Here is a 24,116-nt window from a genome sequence, read left to right on the forward strand (position 1 = left end):
CCCCCCCCCTTACACAGGATATGTCCGACACCGTGCGTACCCGCGGCATGGATTGGTCGCAGGTGGAAAAGACAGTCGACGCAGACCAGGCAGACATTGCCGCTGTCCGCCAGCTGGCAACCGTGTCCGAGGCCGAGGCCGAGGAAATGCTGGCCACGGCCGGACCGGGCGTTCTTGGTGCGCTCCTCCGCCTCGCCGCTGTCCCAACCTCGCCGCAATCGGAGCTTGTCTCCTACCTGCTGGTCATCTTTGCCGACACTGTCGCCCGCATGGGCCGCGAGCAGCTGTCGGAGGCGGCGTGTCAGCTGCAGGCCGGCCTGCTGGCTGCCGAGGGAATCGGTGCGCCGCCGCCTGATCTGGTGACTGGCGACGGCACGCCGCCGGCAGCCGACGACCCGCAGGTGCTTGCAGCGGCGACGGCGGCAGCGGCGCGCCCGCCGTCGGACCTCGGCTCGCGCACGTTCCCGCTCCTGCCTGCGGGCGTCGACTCGCCGGTCTACGGCCCGCTGCTGCGGATTCTTGCCCGCGCCGATGTCTCGGACCCCAAGGCGTTCTTTGTGGTGAGCAAGGTGCTGGAGGTGATCAAGGCGCTGGCGCGCGCGCCGCTCCCGATTGGCGTCACCCAGCTGGCCGATCTCCTCGCTTGGGCCCACAACCAGACCGTGTCGTCGATGCAGCGGGCGTCGTCATCAGCGTCGGCGTCGGCGTCGACGTCGGCGGCGTCGCGGGTACTGGCGTCGGCTGACGCCACGGTGTCGACCATGTCGGGTTCGTCGTCGTTCCTCGAGCCGGCCGTCGGCCTTCTCCAGACCCTCCTCCGCTACAACTCGGTCCGCCAGGAGTTCTGGGCCCGTCCGCGCGCCTTTGACGCCATCCTCTCGCTCATTGTCCCCGAGTCGCTCCAGTTTCAGCTCATCTACCAGGCCCTCAACGTCCTCTGGCTCCTCTCGTACTCGGCCGACATTGCAGCCGAGATGCCATCGCGTGGCCCGGTCATTCCGCTCCTTATGCGCGTCCTCAAGCGCGTCCGCAAGGAGAACGAAAAGGTCTTCCGCATGGCCATCGGTGTCGTCATCAACCTTGTCGACCGTGGCCAGCTCGGCTCCGCCATCGTCGAGGTCGGCATGGTCAAGTACGGCAAGACGCTGCTGGCCCACGCGTGGAAGGACGCCGACATGATCGAGCGCATCGAGGCTCTGCTCGACTCGCTTCGCGTCCACGAGGAGGATCTCTCCACCTTTGGCCAGTACAAGGAGGAGGTGCTCTCGGGCCTCCTCACCTGGAGCCCCGTTCACAAGTCGGAGGCCTTCTGGCGCATCAACATCAACAAGTTTGAGTGGGAAGAGTGGCGCCTCCTCCGCGTCCTCATCCAGCTTATTTCGTCGTCGCAGGACCCGCTCATTCTCGCCGTCGCCGCCCACGACCTCGGCGAGTTTGTCCGCATCCACCCCGCCGGCAAGCGCATCCTCACCTCGCTCGAGGGCAAGGACGCCCTCATGGCCCTCATGACCCACGCTGACGAGTCGGTCCGCGAGCACGCCCTCGTTGCCGTCCAGAAGATGCTGGTCAAGAACTACTCGTTCACCACCCAATGAACTGTTGTGGTACCACCCATTCATCCCAGCCTTTTGCCCCTGCGAGACCAACACTCGTTGCACCCCACACCCCACCACGCTCGTCTCCGGCCCAGCACATGGACTTCAAGCGCCTGGTCCTCCAGGCCTACCCGCAGGCTCCCGAGCGGCAGTCGTCCGAGGCCCGCTGGTGGAAGAGATACAAGGTACGTCCCCCCCCCCCTCATACACACACAATCTCGCTCCCTCCCCCGTCCCTCTCCTTCCCCTCCACACCACCCTGACTCTGCTTGCCCGTCTCGTCCAGGATGGATGGCTGGATGCGGTCGGGCGAGAAGCCAGCCCCAGCCCCCGCCCCCCTGCTCACCCCCCCCCCCCGCCCCACTCCCATAGGCTGTGGCCACAGAGAAGAAGTTTGGCGCGGTCTCGCACATCGAGTTCTCCCCGGCTGCACCGCATGCGTTCGCGGTGACGGCTGGCTCGCGGGTCCACGTCTACTCGGCGGCGACCAAGGCCGAGACGCGGACGCTGACTCGGTTCCCGGACACGGCGTACTGCGGGACGTGGCGCGGCGACGGGAAGATCCTGGCTGCCGGGTCTGAGGACGGTCTTGTCCAGCTGTTTGATGCCTCGTCGCGGCTGATTCTGCGTAAGCTTAAGGGTCACACGCGGGCGGTCCGGGCGCTCGGCTTCGGCTCAAAGTCCTCGCTCTACACGGCGTCGGACGACTTTACGGCGCGAATTTGGGATGTGCCGACCGAGACGTCGACGATGACGCTGAGTGGACACACCGACGTCGTCCGTTCGGCGACGCTCATGCCAGGCTCGGAGCATCTGCTGCTTACGGGCTCGTACGACCACTCGATCATGCTGTGGGATACCCGGACAGGGAGCTCGACGCTCTCGCTCGACGGAGGCGGGCCGCTGGAGGCCCTCCTCGTCCTGCCGTCGTCGGGCCTGGTCGTCTCGGCCGCTCTCAACTCGCTCTCGGTCTGGGACATTCTCGCTGGCGGCAAGAAGCTGCTCTCGGTCTCGAACCACCGCAAGACCATCACCGCGCTCGCTCTCGACTCGACCGGCGCCCGCCTGCTCTCGGCCTCGCTTGACCAGCAGGTCAAGGTCTACGACGTCACCGACTACTCGGTCACCCACACCATCAAGTTTGAGTCGCCGCTCCTCTCGCTCGCCCTTGCGCCGGACAACTCGCTCCTGGTTGCCGGCGGCGTCAACGGCGAACTCGCCATCCGCGAGCACAAGCAGGGCGGCGCGTCTGCCGCCGATATGCGCCCGGCCACCCGTGCCGGCTCGGGCGACGATGCCGGCCCGTCAGCCAAGAAGCTCCATCCGGGCTCGCACGCCCACGCCGAGCGCGGTCAGTCGCACAAGCCTGAGGCCGGCGACTTTGTTCTTGCCTCCTTCCGCCGCAAGAAGTTGCGCGACTTTGAGCGTTTCCTCAAGAAGTTTGAGTACAAGAACGCGCTCGACGCCGCCCTCAACACCCGCGATCCGGTCGTCGTTGTTTCGCTCATTGCCGAGCTCAAGCAGCGCGCCGGCCTCAACATTGCCCTGAAGGGCCGGGACGATACTTCGCTCGAGCCCATCCTCGAGTTTCTCATCCGCTACGCCGTCGTTCCGCGCTACGCGCCGCTGCTTCTCGACGTCGCCGCCACCGTCCTCGAGATGTACGCCCCATTCATCGGCCAGTTTGTCTCGCTTGACGAGCAGTTTGTCCAGCTGGCCCAGCAGACTCGCCGCGAAGTCGCCTTTCTCCGCGACCTGCACTCGATGCAGGGCATGCTCGAGGTCTTCCTTGAGGAGGGCCAGCGCTCCGCCCCGCGCCCGTCGGCAGCCCCGGCGCCCTCGACGTCGGCTGACACCGGTTCCCGCCTTGCCCAGATGGAGTACGAGGAGCAATGAATGATTGCCAGATGATGGCTCAGCCGTCCACGGCCGCGACAGTCGCCGCCACCGCCGCAGGCGCCACGCGCGCCACCGCCCGCGCCACTGCAGTGCCGTCGTCACCCGCACCCTCTAACGCGCGCTCGACGCTGCCAGCTGCACTGGCAGGCACGCCGATCCACAGCGTGGCGTCGGCGACAGGAAAGTCCGGGTTGTCGTCGACGACAGCGATCCACGCCGCGAGCCAGCCATCGCCGCCGCCGTCCGGTCCGGCCGGAGCCATCCGGGCCATGTCGGACCCTACACGTAGCCCGCCGTAGGCATCGCCATCGACTGCGTGTGCGTGCACATCTGCTTGCGCACCGAGCGCCTCACGGCCGGCCCATCGCATGCGCTCGTCGTCGGTCACTGCCTCGTCATCAGCCAGGATCAGGCCGTCGGCAGGCACCAGGCCATAGACGCCGATCTTGGGATGGGCCTGCAGCGGCACGCCAGCCGCCGCCCGCGGGCGCAACACCGGGCCGTGGGCAAACACGTTCCACCGATCGCCATCTGGCAGCAGAGCCACCACGATGCGTGCGGCGAGGACTGCACCGGCCCCCACTGCATGGGCCGCATCGGCGACGACATGCGACGGCAGCGTGTCGTGCGCCAGGACGCCCGTCGCCAGAGTCTGGGGGAGGCAGAGCTCGGCGCCACCGCCGTACGACCCGACCATCGTGGTAGGCAGCATCCACTGGAGGAAGAGCGCATCAGGGGTATCAGCCGAGGCCATGGCCGGGCTCAGGGGAGTGGGGTGGTGGGGTGGTGGTGGTGGGGTGGGGGGGGGGGGAGGGGGGAGGGGGCGAGGAGACACACCTCACTGTGGCTGACACGGGTGCAGGCCGACGAGGGCATGGAGTACGAGGGTGTGGTGGCTGGCCGACTGCGGCTGAAGGGGGTGGACGTGGGGCATGGCGGGAAGAGGCGGCGCGGGTCTGGGGGCAAGGGCAAGAGCAAGGGCAAGGGCAAGGGCAAGGGCAAGGGCAAGGGCAAAGGGAAGGGCAGCAGAAGCACGGACAGGGCCAAGGGCAAAGGCAAGGCCAAGGGCAAGGGCAAGGTCAAGACCAAGGCCAAGACCAAGGCCAAGGGAAAGGTCAAGGCCAAGGGCAGCAGGGCCAGGGCCAAGGGCAAGAGCAAGTCGCGCGCAGCGGGCAGGCGGCGGCGGCGCGGGTCGTACTCGGGCTACTCGGGCTACTCGGGCTACTCGGGCTACTCGGGCTATAGCTACCCGTACTCGGGCTACAGCTATCCGTATTCAGAGTATAGCAGCCCATACTCTGAATCATCGTCAGCTGGTGGCGGTGGTGGCGGTGGCGGCAGTGGCAGCGGGCGGCGGCGGAAGAAGCAGCGGACGCTGCTAGGCGAGGCTATTCCGCGGGCCGAGGTAGTGGGCTCTGTGACGGTGGCTGGACCAGAGGGAGACGAGGGCGGCGATGGCGGAAGCGAGGTCGTCGACACCCGGACCGAGGCGCAGCGCAAGTTTGAGGCCATGCAGGCCGAGATGGAGGCCAAGCGGTTGGCGTCCGAGGTGGCCAAATCGCACCGCGAGCGGCTGGAAGAGTACTCGTCCAAGCTCGGCAAACTCTCCGAGTTCCACGGATGAGAGACGTGCGTCCATGCATTTACTCGCTGGCGAGCGCTAGGCGGTGGCCGGCACGATGGGCGGCGCGAGCGACTTGAACTTGCGGTAGGCCCAGGCGATGGGGCCAGGCGTCCGCGGCGAGGCCAGCAGCGGGTCTGTGTACGTGGCGACGGTGGCAAACGAGGCGCGGGTAAAGGGCGAGACTGCGTAGCGGAGGTAGATAAAGTTGCAGAGGATGGCGGCGTCGGCGAGCGAGGAGCGGCCAAAGGGGACAAAGATGACGGCCATGGCCACGGTCATGACCTCGATCTGCGAGATGATCTGGAACAAGGTCGTCTGCTGAGTGAGGAAGACTGCAACCGGGCCGGCCAGCGCCGCAGGCGCCGACCCAGTCGAGTGCATCCAGTTGGCGACCTGGTAGGCGGCAAAGAGGACGAGCGGTGTGACGCGGGCGAGCGCCGGCGGCTGGACCGCCGCCGCCACCGAGTACAGCACGTAGTGGGTGTTGTTGTCCATCATGGCTCGTGCCAGCCACTCCTTGTTGGCCTGCACAAGCCCGACCGTGTTGTACAGCGAGATCAGATACGTGCCCACTGCGCAGAGGCAGCACACGACATAAGCCGCCGTGGAGAAGCCCAACGGGAGCAAGTACGCCACCGCCCCGGCCAGCACTCCCCACTGCTGCACCTTCCACACCGTGTACAGCAAGCTCATGCCCCCAGTCTGTCGATGTCTCTCTCTTTCGGTCTGCTGTCTGCTGTCTGTCTCTCTCCCTCCCGCCCTTGTCCTCGTGCGAGTCGTGTATCCCCCCCCTTCCCCACCTCCCCGCCCTTGCGCCCTTCCCGCCAAGGGATCCTTGCCCTCTGCAAAGCAATGTGACTTGTCTGTCCAATTGAAGGGAGGGCAAGGGGCCAGACGACCACCGGGGGGGGGGGGGGGGGGGGCAAGCAAAAACCACATGCTTGCACGGACGACGACACCGGACGGGGGGGGGGGGCGGAAGCAAACACCACATGCTTGCTTGATCTCCATTCCGATCCCGCCCTATCTCCACTTGTCCAAGAGTCCCGATGTGCCAGAGCTGCACTACTGCCCGTGGTGCATCTCTGCCCAGCATCTGCGAGTCTCTCCAGCCTGGGCGACCTGTCGCTGGCTCTTTCCAGCCGAGACCGATGGGTGTTGCTTGCTGCCTGTCGGCATCGGAGGAGCTTGCTGCTGGTGAGTGGCCACCTCTCCCCGGCCCCCCCCTCCCCCCCCCTCCCTACCTCAATGGCAGACAGGGAGCTGACCAAGGCCGAGCGCAAGGCGCTGGACAAGCGGCGAAAGAAGGAGGTCAAGGCGCTGGAAAAGGCAGCCAAGGCCGAGGCCAAGGCCCGCCGCAAGGCCGAGAAGGCCCAGCGGAAGGCCGACAAGGCGGCGGCTGCTCGGCAGGGACCGCGGAGCAGGGGAGCACGGCCGCGGCTGGGGCCCAACACCTCTGCCGCCATCGGCGAGCTGCAGCGGCGAGCAGAGGCCGTGTCGGCGGCTGCAAGCGTCGGTGCCTTTGACGGCATGCCGCGCGAGCTGTACGAGCTCTCGCAGCTCGAGCTCCGGCTGGTCACCGCACTGTGCGAGGCCGGCATCAATCCCGAGAGCGCAGGCGTGGCGGCGGCAGCAGAGAACGTACTTGTGGCCAAGCAGGCGCTCGGCGCGAACCTGGGCATGTCACCGGCCTCGCTTGATGCCTACATCCAGGCCGAGCTGGGGCGGGCGCCGGGTCCTGCGCCGGCGCATCCCTCGGAAGGCGCGACCATCTCGGACGAGGCCTTCTACGACACCTTTGTCCACGCCATTCCCGAGGTCCTGCTTGCGATCCAGGACGCGGCGCTGGTGACGCAGGAGGACTTTATGGCCATGACGCCCGAGGCTTATCTCTGGCTCCCGGCCCTCGGCGTAGTCCACGTCGCCTCGCTCTCGCCTGACATTGCCGACGGCATTGCTGTCACGTCGGGCTGGATCGTCCGCCGCGCCAACTGTCCCGCCCGCTACGCCGGCATCCTTCCGCTCGTCCTCCAGCTCAAGGTCAGACTCAAGACCTGGGGCGGCTCGGTCCTCGACCTCTACCGGGCACTGTTGGGCAAGCTGCCGAGCTCGACACCGCACGAGACCAAGGCTGCGCTCGACGAGCTGACGTCGATTGTCCACGCCATTGTCCGCGGCATCATCGACATGGACAACTTCCGCGCCTTTGTGGCCGAGATGTTTGCCGTCTACAAGGCGTTCACTGCCTCGGACTTTACTTGCGCCTTTGCTGAGGTTTCAGCCGTCGACATTGACATCGACATTGATCTGGACGACCTCTCCCCGCCAGGCGCAAGTGGCGGCTCGGCAGCTGCTGGCAGTGGAGGGTCTGGCGCCCCAGGCGCTTCCGGTTCGGTCGGCGCCACGCTCGGCGCTCCGCACGACTCGGGTGACTCGTCAGACCTGACGGCTGACGGCGCGTTCTCTGACTCGGGCTCGGGCTCGGGCTTTTCGTCCGACTCGTCGTCGGCCGGCGATCGCTCGTCGGCGTCGTCGCTGTGACACCCGGTCGACCAGCCGTCGGGTGCCGGTTCGCTGCCACAGGTCCCGGAGGGGCATCTCTCTCCTTCGCGCCACTTGGCAGCACACACACCGACCGACGACATGTTCTTTGCCGAGCTCCTCTCGACCCGCACCTCGTTGGGCAAGCTGTGGAATGCCGGACAGCTTGCGCGGATGGGCCGCATGCGGCACCGCAGGCTCCACGCGCGGGCATCACTCAAGGGCTTGGGCGCGTCGTCACGATCGGCACCGTCGTCGCACCGCGGCAAGGTCGCGGTCTTCAAGACCATTCCCAAGCGGTCGGTGCTCTCGGCCAACATCACTGGCCTCGCGGCCGCCGTCCGCAAGCGGGCCATCGACGCCTCCGACCTGTCGCTAGCAGTCAAAGGTGTGCTTGTCCATGGCCTTGCTGCCATCTACGACCGCAAGTGTGCCTACACCCTCGGTACGTTGCGCCTTGAGCGCGTTCAGGAAAAAGGCGTCAAAGGTGGCAGGCCCCGCGGTTGATCGCGCGGTTGATCAACCGCGGCATGGCTCGCCATGGTTCCACTCACCCCCTTTCAACCCACCACCGCCGCAGACGATGCATCCAAGGCCATGACCACCATCATGGGCCAGCTCAAGACGTTTAACACAACAAAGGCTGCGGGCGGAGGACACCGGCGGAAGCGGGCGGCGCAGAGGCGGCGCGTGCGCAAGCAGGCAGGGGGTGACGTGGGGGCGGCCACCGCGCACGCCTGCCTTCGCGAGCTGCTGCAGAACGACGCCTCGCTCCGAGAGTACTACACGGCGATGCTCGGGGGACCGGAAGGCGGGCTGCTGAACGTACTTGGCGGCGGCGTCGAGGGTGCTGACCTCAACCAAGGCTTCCTGGTCCTTGATCCGCATGCTGCGCACGCCGCGCCGCCATGCGCCATCACGCTGCCCGATCCCGCGGCAAGCTCGCTCTTTGCCGGCGGCACCGGCGTCGACGACTTGGGCCTGCTGCTTGTTGGCGGCGACGATGGCTTTGGCATCGACGACTTTGGCGAGGCTAACGTCCCGCACTACGAGCCGGGCGTTGGCGCGCTTGACGACAACAGCGGCGACGACCAAGTCGGCGAGTGGGAGCTGTTTGGCCGAGCGGTCAGCGAGCCGCAGCTTGCGTCGCTTGCATCGCTCGGATGGGACGAGGAGCACGTGGCGCAGCAGCGCGCGCGTCCGCGCGGACCACAGGTCGATGCCCGCACTCGGTTCTCATCGGCGGTGATGCGGCGGAACCTGGAGACCGGCGCATCAACCGTCGGGACGTGGCATGCGAGCCGGGTGGAGGATGGGGTGCGGCAGGCGCGGCTCGACGCTTGGCGAGCAGTCGGGTGGCGGCCGCGAGTCTTTGCGCACCACGCGACCGAGCTTCGACCGCAGGTTGCGCCTGCGCTGCGCAACCTGCTGCAAAGCTCGCTCTCGCTCGAGCCCGCGCCGCCGGCGGAGCGGCGGGCGTGGGCGAGCGGTTTGGACCTCTCGTTTGCCGCGTCCGCGGCACCCGATCCGTTGTCGGACGGCGACACATTCTCCGGCGAGTGGGACGAGGCCTTTGCGGTGGCGTGGGACGAGGCCGAGGATGCTGAGCCATCGGCGGAGCGGTCGCTCGGTGCGCTGTTGGAGGCGTCGATGGGTCCTGAGCGCGCGCGCAGCTCGCAGCCTGCGCGCAGCGGCGACGTGGCTTGGGCCGTCGAGCACATGGAGGGCACGACAGCGCGATTTCTGCGGTGGCTGGCACGCGCCACGCCAGGCACGCCCTTTGGCGAGCTGGTGGCGCCCGGGGCGGTGAGCGCGGGCACAGCGGCCAAGGCCTTTGTCCACCTCCTCCAGCTCAAGACCGACGGCATGGTGGCGCTTCGCGGGGGCAGCCGCCAGCAAGCGGACCGGGTCCGGCCCGAGGTCACTGAGTTTGGCGCAGCAGTGGTTACCGCTCTTGCTGCTCGCCGTCACGAGGTGTAGACTTGGACCACAAGATCGATTTCGACCGAGCAGATGCAGCACTGCCCAGATTGCGACATGACAGCTTCAGCACAGGTCATGCAGCATGCAAAGTGGGCCTGTGCGCCATGAACAAAGGCCGCGTTGCGCGGCCGCTCAAAACACATCACACACGCCAGTCGCTGAGCCATCCGACCCGAGGCTGTCGGCGAGAGAAGATCGTCGACCTCGTCGCCGGTGATGTCTGGCACGGCAAGTGAAGCCGGAGACAGTGTCGGCCGGGGGGCGGCTTGGGCACCGGCGCGCGCACGCTTCTTGAGCTGAAGCCAAAGGCGGCACTGCCAAAGCCACTACCAAAGCCTGACTGGGTTTTGCACTTGGGCTCATCCCGTTCTCGCTTCCGTGAGCCAAACCGTCTTGTGCTCACAAACGGGTTCGCGCGCAGACCATCGCTGTCCGACGGCAGAAACGGGTTGCCGAAGCCCGATGTGTTCGAGCTCGAGGGCAAGGGCGGTGACGGCGAGGTCGTGGACAGCAACGCTTCCGACGGCGGGGGTGGCGGCGGAGGCGGGACTGCGATAGAGCGCCTGGTTCCAGTGGGCTGGATGATGCGCGCGTTCGGCGACTTGCGGCTCTGGCACATCATGCAGGTGCTGGTGCCGGCGCCGTTGTGGAAAGTACACGTGGCACATGCCCACATGACGTTTCCAGAGTCCGCAATAGATAATGCACCAAAGGCCGGCGAGCCGGCGGCTGGCATGGGCGGCGGCAGCGGAGGGCTGGTCAGTTGACGGCGGCCGCGGCCGCGGTGGCGGACAGCGCAGACCGAGCGCTCGTGGGTCTCGAGGCAGGCTACGCAGCACTCTGCAGCGCAGTACGAGCACTCGATGAGGACCGAGGCGACAGGCGAGTCGTGCGAGATGAGATCGGCCTGCGGACATATGACCGCGTGGGGAGACGCTCCCGTAGGAGCCGATGCCGAAGACGACGGCGGCGGGAGGCCAGCCATGTCAAGCTCGGCCATGTGGAGCTGCAGGGCGCGCAAGTCGGAATCTTCGACCAGATCTTCGCCACTGGTTGGCGGTGTCGCCGGAGTAGCGGCGGCAGCAGCAGCTGCGGTGAACTTGTGCTCCGAGTCCTCCAGCAGGATGGAGGAGGGGATCCAGCCGAGCTGGCCGTCGGGCGCCTGGCAGCGGACATAGCCACGGCCCTTGGGGTCCTCGGCCACTATGCGGAGGATGGCGCCACGGGGAACCCTGGCATGGAACTGGGGCAGTCCACAGTACGAATCTGGGTCGTACGACGCAATGGTGGAGACAAACCGCGAGGACATGGGCCTGAGGGTCTGGTGGTGGCGGTGGTGATGGTTGTTGTGGTGGTGGTGGTTGTGGTTGTGGCGAGGAGTGGTGTTCGAAGTTGATTCGAAGGAATGGTCGAAAGGAAAGGGGGACTGGGGGGATGGGGATGGGGATGGGGATGGGGATGGGGATGGGGATGGGGATGGGGATGGGGATGGGGATGGGGATGGGGATGGGGACGGATGGGGGGATGAGGCATGCGTGTGGTGATGGGTGTGGGTGTACATGTTCATGTTTGCATGGTGGTGGGGTTGGTGGAGTCCGCGGGACTGGCGGGGCTGCTGGTGCCCTCGTCATCAAGAAGGTTGGTGATGTAGTTGAGGACAGCGGTGTAGCAGAGCTCGTACTGCTGCGGCGTCTGGACAAAGTACCGCCGCTGCTTGCGGAGCTCGAGAACGGTGAGCGGGATGGAAACCGTGATGTCCTGCGCCGGCGTGCCGGCCTCGATCTCGGCGTGGACGTGGCGAAGGATGGCGTCGACAACGACAAACACGCCGGTCCGCCCGACTCCGGCCGAGCAGTGGACCAGAAGCGGGGCTTCGTCTTCGGTGATGGACGCACTCTCGTCGTCATTGCTATCGTCGTCGAGCGCCGAGTGCGACGACGAACCGTCACTAGTCGCTGCCGCGGGAGTGCCGCTCATCCCGCGCGACGCCCACACCTGCTGGATGAGGACGAGGAACTTGGCCGAGTCCTCGGGCACGCCGTGGTCGGGCCACGCCCGAAAGTGAAAGTGCTTGATGGTCCGCGTCTCGGCCTCGACACCCGGCCGTCCGTCGACTCGGGTGAGGAGCAGGACGCGGATCTCGGCGCCGGCCTCTGAATCCACCTCGTATGATGCGGTGGCGATGCGGAATGGGCCGGCGGTGAGCGCGCCGGGACCAAGCGCGGTGCCTGGCGCCGCAGCGGCAGCAGCGGCAGAGCGCGGCGGTGGCCAGTACTTGTCGGCCTTGATGACCGACGACTCTACAAAGTCGGTGAGCATGACAATGTGCGAGATACCTTCCTGCCAGATGGCAGACCAGTACGCCTCCATCGTCCATGGCAGCGGCGCTTGGGCCACAATGTACGCGTCGCGGGCGTCGCGGCCGATGCCCGAAACCTTGGACGCATTGACATAGTCGGTGGCCTCCGAGACGGCCGCAACGCCAACCATAACCGGAAGAACAGACGGCGAAGTTGCCTCGACAGCATCCGGAGTGAGCGGAGCGTCTGGATCCGGCTCTGCCGGGAGAAGTGGCCCCGAAGCCGGCGGATCAACCGATGGAGCGAGCTGGTTCAGCCGCAGACGATTTGCATCAAAGGGGATGATGTTGGCATAGCGATTCTTGTAGAGGTTCTCAGAGGAGAGACCATCGTCTCCGGGACCAGCTTCGCGAAGAAAAGACGACAGCTCAGCAACATGCATGGTGTAGTTGAACTCGTGCTCAAAGCCTGTCGTCAGCGCACCGTTCTTGCGAACCATCCGAGCCGCCATACGGGTCACTCTCTCGGCCAGTCCTTCCAGCCGTACGCCAGCAAGTCCCGGCTGAGCACGGAGGCTCTCCATGATGGGTCGGGCACGTCCACTCTTGCGGCTTGCCATACTGTCCTTCCTTGCCTCTTCTCCTGCCGCTTCCCCCTCCTTGCTCCTTCTCTGCCCGGTCGGTGAGGTGTCCGCTTGCTGCCGCTTCCCGCCACTCTCCCTGTCCATGCATTATTGATGTCTTCAATCGTTCCGTTATTCTCCAACGATTAATCGTTCGATTGGTTCCCCAACGATGGTTTCCCCACGATTGTTTCCCCAACGATTAATCGTTCGATTGGTTCCCTACGATTGTTTCCCCACGATTGTTTCCCCAACGATTGATCGTTCGATTGGTTCCCTACGATTGTTTCCCCACGATTGTTTCCCCCAACGATTAATCGTTCGATTGGTTCCCTACGATTGTTTCCCCACGATGGTCGTCCCCTCCCTCGCAATATAGTGATTGGTATGGTCATCCGTGATGGCGGCTGCGGCAGGGGGAGGGGGGGGGTCAGGCAACCGGATCGGTGCTGATAATAAATAATATAAGCAAATCGCCGCGCCGCGAGGTATTCGCCGCAAAACCCACGCAGATGAGCCGTGACGGAACGATGAGCTCAGATGAGTAGCATCATAGATAGAGCGGCAGGAGGGGCAGACAACGCGGTGCGCGTGTGGTGTGAAGTAGACCTGTCTCCAGCTGCCCCCCCCCCAACACTGACATGGCCAGGCTACTGTGCAATGTTGTGGACGTTGCTGTGTGTATGGGTGTGGTGGTGGTGATGGCAGCGAGTGTGGCAGTGGCCAACGGACAGGCTCCGCCGCCGCCTCCGCCGCCGGACTCGTCATCGCAAGCGAAAACCGATACCATCATCGGAGCTGTCGTTGGCGTTGTTGCTTTCTTGTTCATCTGCTGTCTTTGCATCTGTTGCATTCGGAGGAAGAAGAAGAGGTCAAAGGGTTCTGTCGAAGATCACCCGCCACAGGATCATGACCACAATGATGATCACAAGCACCATCCAGCTGGCGCTCCCATGGCTGATTATCCAGGTGCGCCTGGCTCATCGGCTGCTGCTGCTGGCGGTGCTTCACCGGCAGGTGCTTCCTCGCCTTCGCCGCAGCAGCCGTCGCAGCGCCCGGACATCGGTGGATCGAACCCGTACGCCCAGCCCATTCCTGGGGCTGGTCCACGTGGCGCAGAGCCACCACCATCGTACGGTGGCAGGGGCAATGGCGCCAGCACCAGCTCTAGCACTCGCGGCGGTGGCGGCACTGGCAACATGATGGCTGCGGGCGCGGCCGGTGGTGCCGCTGCCGCTCTGATCACTGATCCGAACGTCCAGCGTGGCGTCGCGAGCGCTGGTCAGGCTGCTTACGGTGCAGCTGGTCATGTTGGCTCTGGTGCCGTGTCGGCAGGCCAGGCCGCGTACGATGGTGCGGGTGACGCTGTCAACTACATTGGCGCCAACGCTGGGCCGGGCGCGCAGCAAGTGGGCTCGGCGATCCAGCAAGGGGCAGGCGCGGCGTACGATGGTGCAGGTGACGCTGTCAACTATATTGGCGCCAACGCTGGGCCGGGCGCGCAACAGGTGGGCTCGGCTGTCCGACAAGGCGCAGGCGCGGCGTACGATGGCGCGGGCGATGCCATTAACTACATCGGTGCCAACGCTGGGCCGGGCGCGCAACAGGTGGGCTCGGCTGTCCGACAAGGCGCAGGCGCGGCGTATGACGGCGCAGGCGATGCCATTAACTACATCGGTGCCAACGCTGGGCCGGGCGTGGACCAGATCGGCTCGGTGGTTGGTCAAGGCGCAGGCGCGGCGTATGACGGCGCAGGCGATGCCATTAACTACATCGGTGCCAACGCTGGGCCGGGCGTGGACCAGATCGGCTCGGTGGTCGGTCAAGGCGCCAGCGTGGCGTTCAACGAGATCTCCGGCGTCGTATCCTCATCTGGCGTCACGGGAGTGGTGAGCAGCGCCGGAGGCTTTATCTCGGACGCTCTGAGCAGCAACATGATGGATAACGCTGGTGACTTGATCTCGGGCGCCCTGGGCAAGATGTTTGGCTAGTCGATCTCTGTGCACCCTCCCAAAACAATCCAACCCAATTCTCCCCCCCCCCCCCCCCCTCCCGTCCGCCACTGTTCGGTGTCTGTTCACCACCGCTGTTTCCCCGCCCGCCCCCCCCCCCGCACCCTCTTAATGGCCCAGTGCAGCCTGGTCCCCACCACGGGCTTCCGGCACGAGGACCAGCCATGGTACGCACACACACCCATATGTAGACCTGTAGACAGAGGGATGAGTATGAGTATGAGTATGAGGAGGTGGCTGTGGCTGTGGTGGTGGCTGTGGTGGGCAGGGGGTTGTGGGTCACCTGCCTGTCGCTGACCGTGGGGGTTGGCATGGCTGGCATGAGGATGGGGAGGGAGGGGGGGGGAGGGGGAGCATGTATGTATGTATGTATGCATGTATGTATGTATATACGTATGTATGTGTGGAAGGGTGGCCATGGTCATGGCCATGGTCATGGATACGATACTCACAGTGGTGGCCACTCCCATGGCGCTCCTCCCCATGCCGATCTCCCGACTCTGAACTCCGCTTCCACTTCCGATCCCACTCCCGATCCCGGACCCCATACGGATCATCAGCTTCTACTGCCACACATGCAACCTCACTCCGCCTCATGCCATCTGCGCCGCCTGTGCCTCATCCTGCCACGCCTCGCACGATGTCCGCCCGTCTTCCCGCGGCTCAAAGCGCTTCTACTGCGATTGCGGCGCCGCAAACCCGGCGTGCTCGCTCTACTCGGGGCCCAAGCGCGGCACCTCGCTGCCGGCAAACGCCTCGCCGCGCGCTCGCCACATCCATCTCGCCCGCGGCTGCGATGCGCTGCTCCTTCGCGACATCGACGCGCCTTCGGCTGCCGCTGTCCTTGCTCTTGGCCCCGGTGCCGGCCTTGCGGCTCAGCACGCTCCGCACGTTGCCCGCCTCGGTGCCCACATGCTCGCCGACGCCGTCTCGGCCTTTGAGCGCATTGCCGCCCTTGAGGGCGTGCTCTCCGTCTCTGTCGCTGTTGACCACACATACTACGCCGTCAACGTCCCGCACGGCGCGCTCTCTGCCGCCCTCGCCGTTCTTGCCGACATCGCTGCTCCGCTCTCCGCCGACGACCTCTCTCTCCCGCTCGCCCACTACGAGGAGATCGACGCCCCGGTCCACGTCTCCCTTGGCGCTGCTGCTACTGCCGATCCTCGCTTCCCGCTCGACGCCGTCGTCGACGCCGTCCTCGCCCCTCTCGTTGCCGCAGACCCTGCCGACCTTCCGGGCTCGGCCCCTCCGCCGCACTCGCTGCCCTCTCCGACGCCCAGCTCTCGTCCACCCTCTCCAACTGGCTCGCCCGCGCCGCAACCTGCCCGCTCTCCCTCACCATCCTCTCTCGCTCGCGCCTCAACACAGCCCAAGCACAGCTGTACGCTCGCTTCGCATCGCTCGCCGCGCGCGTCGACCACGACACCGCTCTGCACCACTTTGCCTCAGCGCTCCCGCATCTCCCATCGCCGTCTGCCCATGCCCTCTTTGTCGATCCGGCCGGCCCGCCTGCCGTCCACTTTTGCTTCCCGCTCCTTGCCCCGCACACCGACGGCACCCGCGGCTCCCTCGCTCACGACATGATCCTGCATGCCATCAACCACTCTGGGCCAGGCTCGCTCGCTGCCTACCTCCGCGCCCACGGCCTCGCCTCGCGCGTCGTCGCCTCGCTCCGCACACAGATCCCACTGGCTCACCTCTGCGGTCGTGCCGTCCTCGCCGTCTCGATCACGCCTGCTGCGGACCCGCCCAACAGCCCCGACTCGCTCGCCGCCATTGGCTCGGCCCTCTTCACCTACCTTGGCATGCTCGAAGCCGTCGGCCCGCTCCGCTGGATGTGGTGCGAGCTCCGCGACGCCGCCGCCCGCGACGACGCCGCCTACCTCGACCCACCACCGTCGCCGCTTGACACTGCCGTCCGCATCGCCGTCGCCGCCTTCCACCTTCCGCGTCCGGCCCTCGCTCACGTCCTCACCCACAGCCCGCACGCTCTGCACTTTGAACCGGCCCTCGTCTCTGCGCTTCTTGCCGCCTGCACCCCGGGAAATCTGGTCCTCGCTTCCAACGTTTCCGCTGCAATCCTTGATGCTCAGCCAACCCTCGCCCGCCCGGCCCCACTCTCAGGCACCCGCTACACCACCGACATTATCGAGCCGCACTGGTCCGTCATGTGGGAGTTGGCTCGCTCCCGCGGTTCTCTCGTCCTCGCCGGCACGCCCTACAACTCGCCGTCGCCCGACGCCCGCGCCGCACGCCGCGACGTCATCCTCGCTGCGCTCGACATGACTCACCCGCCGCGCAACCTCTTTGCCGTCACCGCCGCAGAGCTGGAGGAGGACATCATCCGCGACCCGCTACCCGAGATTATGCCGGGCTTCCCCTTTGGCGCCGCCCCGCACCACTCGCTCGTCCTCGCGCACTTCCCGCGGACCTCAGCCTACTCGCTCCCGCGCCTGCACTCGCTCCACGAGGACCGCCATCTCTACCTCGCCCTGCAAGGCGCTGTTGCTCACTCAGACGCAACGCTGCCTCGCACCCGCCTTCTCGTCGCCGTCCTTGTTCACGCCGCCCGCATCGCAATCGAGCAGGCTCTGGCTTCCGCCTGCGACGCCGGTCTCGTCGTCAACCTGGCCGCCTCGGACGCTGGCACTGACATCGTCCTCCACCTCGCTGCGCCCGGCGATATCGTCGCCACAGCCCTCCGTCGCGCCCTTGCTGTCTTAGCTGAACTCAGCCTCACTCCCCAATCTCTCATCCTCGGCCTTGCTGACCTCCGCGCCGACCTTGCGTCCTCACCGCCGCTCGCAGCCTCGCCCGACGAGCTCACCCGCTTCATGCTCGAGGGCTTCCTCGGCTCGCCGCGCGGCCCAGCCGCAGGCGTTATGGACCAGCTCGCCATCATCAAGGCCACACTCGAGCCCGACGGAGCACCAGCCTCTGGCTCGCGCGCGCCGCTCGCTCTCGACGACGTCAACGCCTTCCTCTCTCACACTCTCGCGAGCCCCGCTCGCCTCGTTCTCTTTGGCTACGGCTTTGCCCACGACGTCACAGAAGGCCTCGCTCTCGATGCCGCCGCCCTTGTCCGCGCAGCAGCACACGGCGAGCCTGCGCTGCCACCACCTGCGGATCCTCTTACTCCCCGCTCGCTCGCCTTTAAGCCCGCCGCTGCAGCCGCTGCCCTCGGCGCGCCCGCGGCCTCGTCTGTTGTCTGGACCGCCACCTCTGGCCTCGCCACCAACGCCAACAGCGCCTCGTCGGCCATCGCAGCGTTCTGGCACCTTCCGCTCTGCGGGCCGCCCACCGCTGATGACTTTGCGCTTCTCGCCATCGTTGCCGGCCTCCTCGACGCCACCCTTACCGCCCGCTTTGCTCAACCAGACATGACCGAGCTCGTCGTGTCGCATACAGCCTGGCCCAAGGCTGCCCCAGCTTCACCGGCCTCGCACACCGTGGTAGGCCTCGCTGTCATGGTCGACACCCGCTCCGATGACCCGGCCGCCCTCGAGTACGTCCTCGCCGCCATCGCTGCCGCCCTCGCCTCCCTTGCCGCACGCGATGACGGCGTCTCGCAGCTCTCCGCCAACGCCACCCGCTCCGCCGCGAGCCTCGCCCTCCGCGCCATCCCGGCAAGATCCGCCCACCTCGACGCGTGGACCGCCATTCTCGAGCCGGAGCACGCTACTTGGCTCGCCTCGCTCGACGCCGCCGCCGCCGCCGTCATGCCTGACGAGGCCACCGCCGCCGCTGAGGCTCTCCTGACCACGCCAGTCCTCGCGGCGCTCGTTGTCCCAAATGCGCCACCGGCCTCGCGCGGCCCGGCTGCCCCGCACATCTTCAATCCTATCGAGGTTGCCCACGGGCTCAAGGCCGGTGCGCCGGCCAAGCTCCTCCCCACCGCCACCCCGCACGTGCTCCGCCTCACCTCCATCGCCTCGTTTGTTGAGCTTGCCTACGGCACCAGCACCAGAGTCGGCGCCTGATCACACCACGTCACACGCATCAAGCGCCGCCATCACCTCGGGATTGGTAAACGCCGACATCTCAAACAGCTCCCACACAAACCGCCGCGCCGGATACCGGAACTTGTAGCTGTGGAGAACGGAGAGGACCGTGATGACCAGGTTCGGCTCGTTGAAGAGGAACGCCGTCTCCTCCGACCGCTTGAGCGTCTTGAGCTCGCGCGACGCCGAGTCGGCCGTGATGTGATTCGAGAGCTTGCCGACCGCATCGATGATCTTGCGGGGAATGGTGACAGCCAGCTCAAACTCGGCCTCGTCGTCGCCCGGCCGGGGCGTCGCCGTCGGCGCGTCGCGGTCATCATCCGGATCGAGCTGCTTGCTCGGATCGTTCTCGGCAGACTCGGCCCAGAGCCCGCAGTACGTCGACGGCACAATCGAGAGAAACGCTTCAGGCTCGCGCGGGACGCAGATGCCCTTGGTCCCGTTTGCCTCCCACCCAAACAGCGCCAGCTCGCTAGCCGCAGCCTCAGACATAGAGACCAGACCGAGCACAAAGTACGCCGTGCCCTTGAGCGAGAGCCGGTCCGAGCCCTCGGCGAGGCCCACCACCTGGTCGATGAGTGAGCCCGAGCCCGGCCCGAGCCCGGCGCCATCGCTGCCCTTGGCCCGGCCGCCACCCCTGTCCGCGTCAGGTACTCGGCGAGGAAGGCGTAGCCCGAGTCGGACGCCGCAATGTGCCCGAGTGCCCACAGCGCCGACTTGCGGTACACAATGTGCGTCTCATCCGATGCCAGGTGCGCAAGGAACTCGTTGATATGGCCCGACTCGGCGAGCAGTGCCACGCCCCGACTTGTCTTGGCCAGCTCGCCGTAAAAGTGCGGCCGGAGCACTGTCGTTGTGCCCTCGTCGTTCGAGCCCGAGCCCGAACGGCCCTTGCTCCCGCCCGAGCCCGACGGACCCGAGCCCGAGCCCGCAGTAGAGCCAAAGAGGAACTTCTGCAGCGACTTGGCGAGCGCGACCTCGAGCGAGTTGACGTACTCGAGGTTGCCCTTGGCGTGCCAGTGCGCCATTTCGCTCTCGATCCACGCGTGCTCAGTGAGGTAGCCAAAACCGGCTGGCGACGAGAGGAACCGCAGCAGGATGTCCTTGCCCTTGCCCTCAAGCGTGGCAAGGAGAGGCCGCTTGGAAATGAGCGTCGCGAGCGTGTCCGCGTCTTCGCACGACTCGACCAGGATCTTGAGCGCCGTAGCTGAAATGTCCTTGTCCGAGTCGTTGAGCTGTGTCACCAACAGGTCTGTGCCCCAGTTGGGAAAGTCAGACACGCCCGCCCGGAGCAGCACACGCATGTGCCGTGTCGCAATGTACCGGATGTTGCGGTTCTTGCACGTCATGGCCTTGGCGAGGAGCACCCGCGGGTGCCCGTTGAGGTTGTAATCGAGCGACGTCACAATGAGCTTGGCAAGGTCTTCCCGCCCGCGCGCCCCGTCCGTCAGCGGATACAGCACGTTGAACAGCTCCTTCTGCTCCAGCAAGTCCTGCCCGCGCTTTGTCGATGACAGCACTCCCAGCATCGTAAAGTACTCGCGCGTCATCGTCCGCGTCAGCCGGTTCTTCTCCAGAAACCGGTCCGAGAGCGTCACCCCTGGCCCAGGCTCAAACGAGCTCCCGCCACCACCACCACCTCCGCCGCTGCTGCCGCTTCCATCGCCCGCCCCCGTCCCTGTCCCTGCACCCTGCGCTACCTCGGCCCGGCAAAACTCGGCAATCTGATCGAGCAGCTCGTTCTCTGCCAGGTATCGCGCACCTTCGTCAGACGCCATCAGCGCGTCGAGCAACGAGCACGCTGTCCGGATGTACCGCAGGTTCTTGTGCTTGTTCCGCTTGTCAATCCGCATGTCCGAGAACTGGTGGTTCGACGGCCGGAGGAACGAGAGAATGCGCTTTGCAAACTTGGTCCGCGTGATGCACTCTTCCATCCGCCGCACATCCGACAGAGGACCCTCGATGACTTCGGCGATGACGTCCCAGTGCCACTTGGTAAAGTCCTTGGTGCCAAAGATCTGCGTCGACTTGAGGAGCGCGTCAAACGACTTGTCGTCCATCGACGCCTCCAGCTTGACCTTGAGGTTCTTGATGTGGTCGTTGAAAGATGACGCGCCGGTCGAGTCCGTCCCCTCCCGCCGCCGCGTCTTGTACGTGTTGAGCAGGAGGAGCTGCATGTGAAAGTCGGTGTACTCGGACGCCAGCTTGCGGACTCGCGCAAACTCGTGCAGGCTGGACAGCAGCGTGTTGGCCCGCGACCGCTCAAACGGATCGTCCTGGTTGCGGAACTCGGCCGCAGTCGCCACCAGCGACGGCAGCGTCTGCAGCTGCGCACACTGCCCATGCGGCAGGATCTTGTTCGCCATGTGCAGCAGCTCGCCGAGCAAAATCGTCACCTGCACCGCCAGCTCGCGGTCGTCGCAGATGCCCAGCGAGACCAGCGCTTCCACAAGGCCGGCAGACACAAAGCCCACCAGAAGAGCCGCCATGTACGCGTCTGAGAGCGAGAACCGTTCGTGGACTCGCGAGAGCTCCGTCACCTTGTGCACCAGCGACGCAGAGTGCGCCTTGAGCGCCGCAGGGAACGAGCTCGTCCGCGGCGGCTTGCGGAGCCGGAAAATCCGGAACAGAAGGTCAAGCACAGAGTACCGAATCGACTCGTCCTCTAGGCACAGCGCCGAGACAACCGACGAGAGCCCCACGTGCTGCAGCGACGAGAGCCCGATGAGCCCCGGCCACGACCGGAGCATCGCTAGCAGCGCACGCACCGTCGCCGCACGCTTGCGCACCACGTCCGGGTCGTGCGCCGTGTACGTATCCGTCAGCGGCGACAGCACTGTCCCCATGTCGATGTGGTGGAGCACGTACTGCCGCGCCTCCGGCCCGTTGAGCAAGTACATCAGCGTCAGCGTCAGCGGCTCCACAATGTCCTCAAACTTCTTGACGTGGATCGCCTCGATGAGGGTCTTGATCCCGCCCGCAAGTGCAACCACCCGCGCATTGCGCACCACAAGCTCGCAGAGCGACTCGAGGCACACCCGGCAGAACGCGTCCTCAACATGCGTCGCAATCGCCACAAGGCTCACCGCCAGCGACCGCGGAAACGCCTCTGGGTGCACCTCAATCAGCTTGCGCACAAGTTTCATCGCCTGCATCCGCTCCATCTCGTGCTTGGCGTCCTTTTCCAGCGAGAGGCCCACAAACACGTGTATCTTGGCTGCCAGCATCGCCTCAATCACCTCCTTGTCGCGTGCAAAGTACCGCAGCGTCCGCAGCGTCGCCGCCCGAATCGCTTTCACCGGATCCACACACAGCGGCCGCAGCACCATCACAAACGCCTGCGGCGCAACATGCTCCGAAAGCGCTTTGGTCAGCTTTCCCGAGTGCAGCCCGCACAGCGCGTCCAGCAGAGCCAACTTGGTCCGCGGCGGCACTGCCGACGCCTGGCCTAGTTTTCCATCACATGGCTCAACGTCTCGTCCACCGACATGCTCCCAAAGTCTACAGCCAATCCCCGATCCGATCCCCCCCACCCCCGTAGTCGTCCGGTGCCGACCCCGTTTGCCAGCCGCCAACCGTCCGCCGCCAGCCAGCCGCCAGCCGCGTCCGCCCCAAACCAACGCGTTTCAACACACAATGAGTGCAGAGACGACATACCATTATACTTGGTGTTCCAGCACATGGTTATGTGAAGAGAAAGAGAGGGGAATCGTGTGTGTGTGTGTGTGTGTGTGTGTGTGTGTGTGTGTGTGGGTGGGTGGCCCTTCCGGCTTGTGGCCTGTGTGGCTTCTTGGCGTGGCAAGAAAAACGACTATGGAGGGGTATTGATCATAGGCAACAACATGTAGGTCATAAACCCCCGGCGAGTGGAAGGGATACAGACATAGTTGCAACTGCGTGACACATATATATAATGTAGGTAGCATGTAAAATGATGGGACAGAGTATGTGCGTGGGGAATAGCAATGGCAGAGGCTGCCGTACAGCCTCGCATGGTCACGTACCTGGGGACGGCATGGTGGCGGCGACGAGTGTTCAGCCGAACGAACTGCTCGTACCCAGTTCGCCCACTTCCCCCCTCCGTCGCACCCACTCTTCGGCTTCATGTCGTCGCTGGGCATGGGTACATTCATGTGTGTAGTGTCTCGTCAACAAGTTTCCCGAGGACGGCTCTTGCCCTTGCTCCGATCCCGAGTGCTGGCCTCTTTGGTGAGCTCGACAAGCTCGATGTCGAACGCCAGCTCGGTGTCGGGTGGAACGCCGAGCGAGGGAGAGCCGTGCTCGCCGTAGGCATACGCCGGTGGAACCACAAGCCGCCGGTTCTCGCCAACAGTCATACCTCGAACACCAAGGTCCCAGCCTTTGACGGCACCCTGCCGTGCACCGATGACCACCTCGACCTCCTGCCGCGGCATGAAGATCTCCAGATCCAGCGACTGGTCCAGCGGCGTCGAGAGCTGCGAGAGCGGGACAGGGCCGAGGTAGCCGGCTACAGCAGCCTCGCCGAGTCGCCGACCTTGGCCACAGACTGGCTCTTCCGCGCCGTGGCTGCATCACGCGCCTGGATCACCTTAACGTGCTCCACATCCGCCTCGTGCACCAGCCGCCACCATCGCCCGGCACTCGCGCCCCCGCTGCCCACTCCAGACACATCCGCTGTCTTTTGCCGCCCAGCTGGCACCAACCGCGAGCTCTTCCACTCCCACCACCGATCAGCACCAGCATCATCCCCACTGCGATCATCTGCCGGCACAGCGTCGACTGCGCTAGCCCGCAATCTGCGACCACCCATCAAAGCCTTGCCAGGGCTCAGTCTCTGGCGTCTCGCCCCCCCTTGCCCTCCCTGCGAACCCTGCGAAACCTGCAAACCCTGCGGACCTTGCGGACCTTGCGGACCCTGCGACTTGGCCCTCTGCCGCTCCCTCCGTCGGCGCCACTTGCGACCGCCGGTGCCGTAGGCTCTGCCCGCCATGACCAGCCACTTACCAGCACGACCAGCACCCGTACCCACCACCATGGACCGAGCAGCCCACATTCTCCCTCTGTCCGCAACCCACAACAGCCAAGAAGAGTGCTGTTGTTGGCAGTCCCACGGCTTCTCGGCCTCGGCCTCTCCCTCGCTTTACCGGTCTGCCAAACCACGACCTTTTTGCCTTAGGCAAGTCGCACTCGTCTGCCAACTCCGCGCCACCCGTCCTCCCCCGCCCTCCTCCCTCCCTTCCTCACCTTCCTTCACCTCACTATCCTCACCTCACCCAGAGGGAGGGTGTAGGGGTGTTTAGTATGGGTCGTCGTCGACAAACACTCTCGCTTGTTCCCTCGTCGTCGGCTGCCGCCGGTCGGCTGGGTCGTGCTACCCCGTCACCCCTCACGGCCGGAGGAGGAGGAGGTGGTGGTGGTCATCCCTCACCGTCACACTCTGCTCATGGCTTAGCACGCTCGCACACTCTCACCCCACGCACTACCATCTCTCCACACTCGGCTCATACTCCGCTTTCGGCCGTCTCTATCTCACTCATCTCATCAAGCGATGACGATG

General features: G+C 65.6%; 10 protein-coding genes across 10 annotated transcripts in view; 6 read left to right on the forward strand and 4 right to left on the reverse strand.

Moving 5' to 3' along the window:
- AMSG_07605 (V-type proton ATPase subunit H) overlaps positions 1–1,614 on the forward strand; it is a 2,057-nt gene extending 443 nt beyond the window's left edge. Inside the window, exon 2 of the mRNA XM_013900628.1 lies at positions 18–1,614. Coding sequence (XP_013756082.1) covers positions 18–1,595 — 1,578 coding nt within the window. The 3' untranslated portion in view covers positions 1,596–1,614. The remainder of the gene's footprint in view (positions 1–17) is intronic.
- A 79-nt stretch (positions 1,615–1,693) lies between these two features.
- Positions 1,694–3,508, forward strand: AMSG_07606 (U3 small nucleolar RNA-associated protein; the record flags this gene model as incomplete). Its single annotated transcript, XM_013900629.1, has 2 exons — positions 1,694–1,780; positions 1,968–3,508. The coding sequence occupies 2 exons, from the start codon at positions 1,694–1,696 to the stop codon at positions 3,489–3,491; spliced, it is 1,611 nt and encodes a 536-aa protein (XP_013756083.1). The 3' UTR covers positions 3,492–3,508.
- Positions 3,509–3,592: 84 nt separating this feature from the next.
- AMSG_07607 (uncharacterized protein) lies at positions 3,593–4,248 on the reverse strand (the record flags this gene model as incomplete). Its single annotated transcript, XM_013900630.1, has 2 exons — positions 3,593–3,603; positions 3,636–4,248. The coding sequence occupies 2 exons, from the start codon at positions 4,246–4,248 to the stop codon at positions 3,593–3,595; spliced, it is 624 nt and encodes a 207-aa protein (XP_013756084.1).
- Positions 4,249–4,368: 120 nt separating this feature from the next.
- On the forward strand, positions 4,369–5,118 carry AMSG_07608 (uncharacterized protein; the record flags this gene model as incomplete). The annotated part of the gene is made up of 2 exons (XM_013900631.1): positions 4,369–4,386; positions 4,462–5,118. The coding sequence occupies 2 exons, from the start codon at positions 4,369–4,371 to the stop codon at positions 5,116–5,118; spliced, it is 675 nt and encodes a 224-aa protein (XP_013756085.1).
- A 36-nt stretch (positions 5,119–5,154) lies between these two features.
- On the reverse strand, positions 5,155–6,129 carry AMSG_07609 (uncharacterized protein; the record flags this gene model as incomplete). The annotated part of the gene is made up of 2 exons (XM_013900632.1): positions 5,155–5,778; positions 6,106–6,129. The coding sequence occupies 2 exons, from the start codon at positions 6,127–6,129 to the stop codon at positions 5,155–5,157; spliced, it is 648 nt and encodes a 215-aa protein (XP_013756086.1).
- A 1,632-nt stretch (positions 6,130–7,761) lies between these two features.
- AMSG_07611 (uncharacterized protein) lies at positions 7,762–9,587 on the forward strand (the record flags this gene model as incomplete). Its single annotated transcript, XM_013900633.1, has 3 exons — positions 7,762–8,104; positions 8,240–9,495; positions 9,549–9,587. The coding sequence occupies 3 exons, from the start codon at positions 7,762–7,764 to the stop codon at positions 9,585–9,587; spliced, it is 1,638 nt and encodes a 545-aa protein (XP_013756087.1).
- Positions 9,588–9,626: 39 nt separating this feature from the next.
- On the reverse strand, positions 9,627–12,618 carry AMSG_12082 (uncharacterized protein; the record flags this gene model as incomplete). The annotated part of the gene is made up of 3 exons (XM_013900708.1): positions 11,247–12,618; positions 10,445–10,908; positions 9,627–9,938 (listed from the first exon to the last, which is right to left on the reverse strand). Exons 1-3 carry the CDS (start codon positions 12,559–12,561, stop codon positions 9,627–9,629), a joined length of 2,091 nt encoding a protein of 696 aa, XP_013756162.1. The 5' UTR covers positions 12,562–12,618.
- Positions 12,619–13,292: 674 nt separating this feature from the next.
- On the forward strand, positions 13,293–18,556 carry AMSG_12083 (uncharacterized protein; the record flags this gene model as incomplete). The annotated part of the gene is made up of 3 exons (XM_013900709.1): positions 13,293–14,554; positions 15,137–15,770; positions 15,857–18,556. The coding sequence occupies exons 1-3, from the start codon at positions 13,518–13,520 to the stop codon at positions 18,554–18,556; spliced, it is 4,371 nt and encodes a 1,456-aa protein (XP_013756163.1). The 5' UTR covers positions 13,293–13,517.
- A 61-nt stretch (positions 18,557–18,617) lies between these two features.
- Positions 18,618–22,992, reverse strand: AMSG_07616 (pianissimo A; the record flags this gene model as incomplete). The annotated part of the gene is made up of 4 exons (XM_013900634.1): positions 18,618–18,665; positions 18,695–19,190; positions 19,232–22,025; positions 22,746–22,992. The coding sequence occupies 4 exons, from the start codon at positions 22,990–22,992 to the stop codon at positions 18,618–18,620; spliced, it is 3,585 nt and encodes a 1,194-aa protein (XP_013756088.1).
- Positions 22,993–23,860: 868 nt separating this feature from the next.
- Positions 23,861–24,116, forward strand: part of AMSG_07617 (uncharacterized protein) — a gene marked incomplete at its 5' end in the record, with an annotated part of 1,577 nt that continues 1,321 nt past the window's right edge. Inside the window, one exon of the mRNA XM_013900635.1 lies at positions 23,861–23,870. Coding sequence (XP_013756089.1) covers positions 23,861–23,870 — 10 coding nt within the window. The remainder of the gene's footprint in view (positions 23,871–24,116) is intronic.

Source organism: Thecamonas trahens (assembly GCF_000142905.1).
Source record: "Thecamonas trahens ATCC 50062 unplaced genomic scaffold supercont1.35, whole genome shotgun sequence".
Classification (NCBI taxonomy): Eukaryota; order Apusomonadida; family Apusomonadidae; genus Thecamonas; species Thecamonas trahens.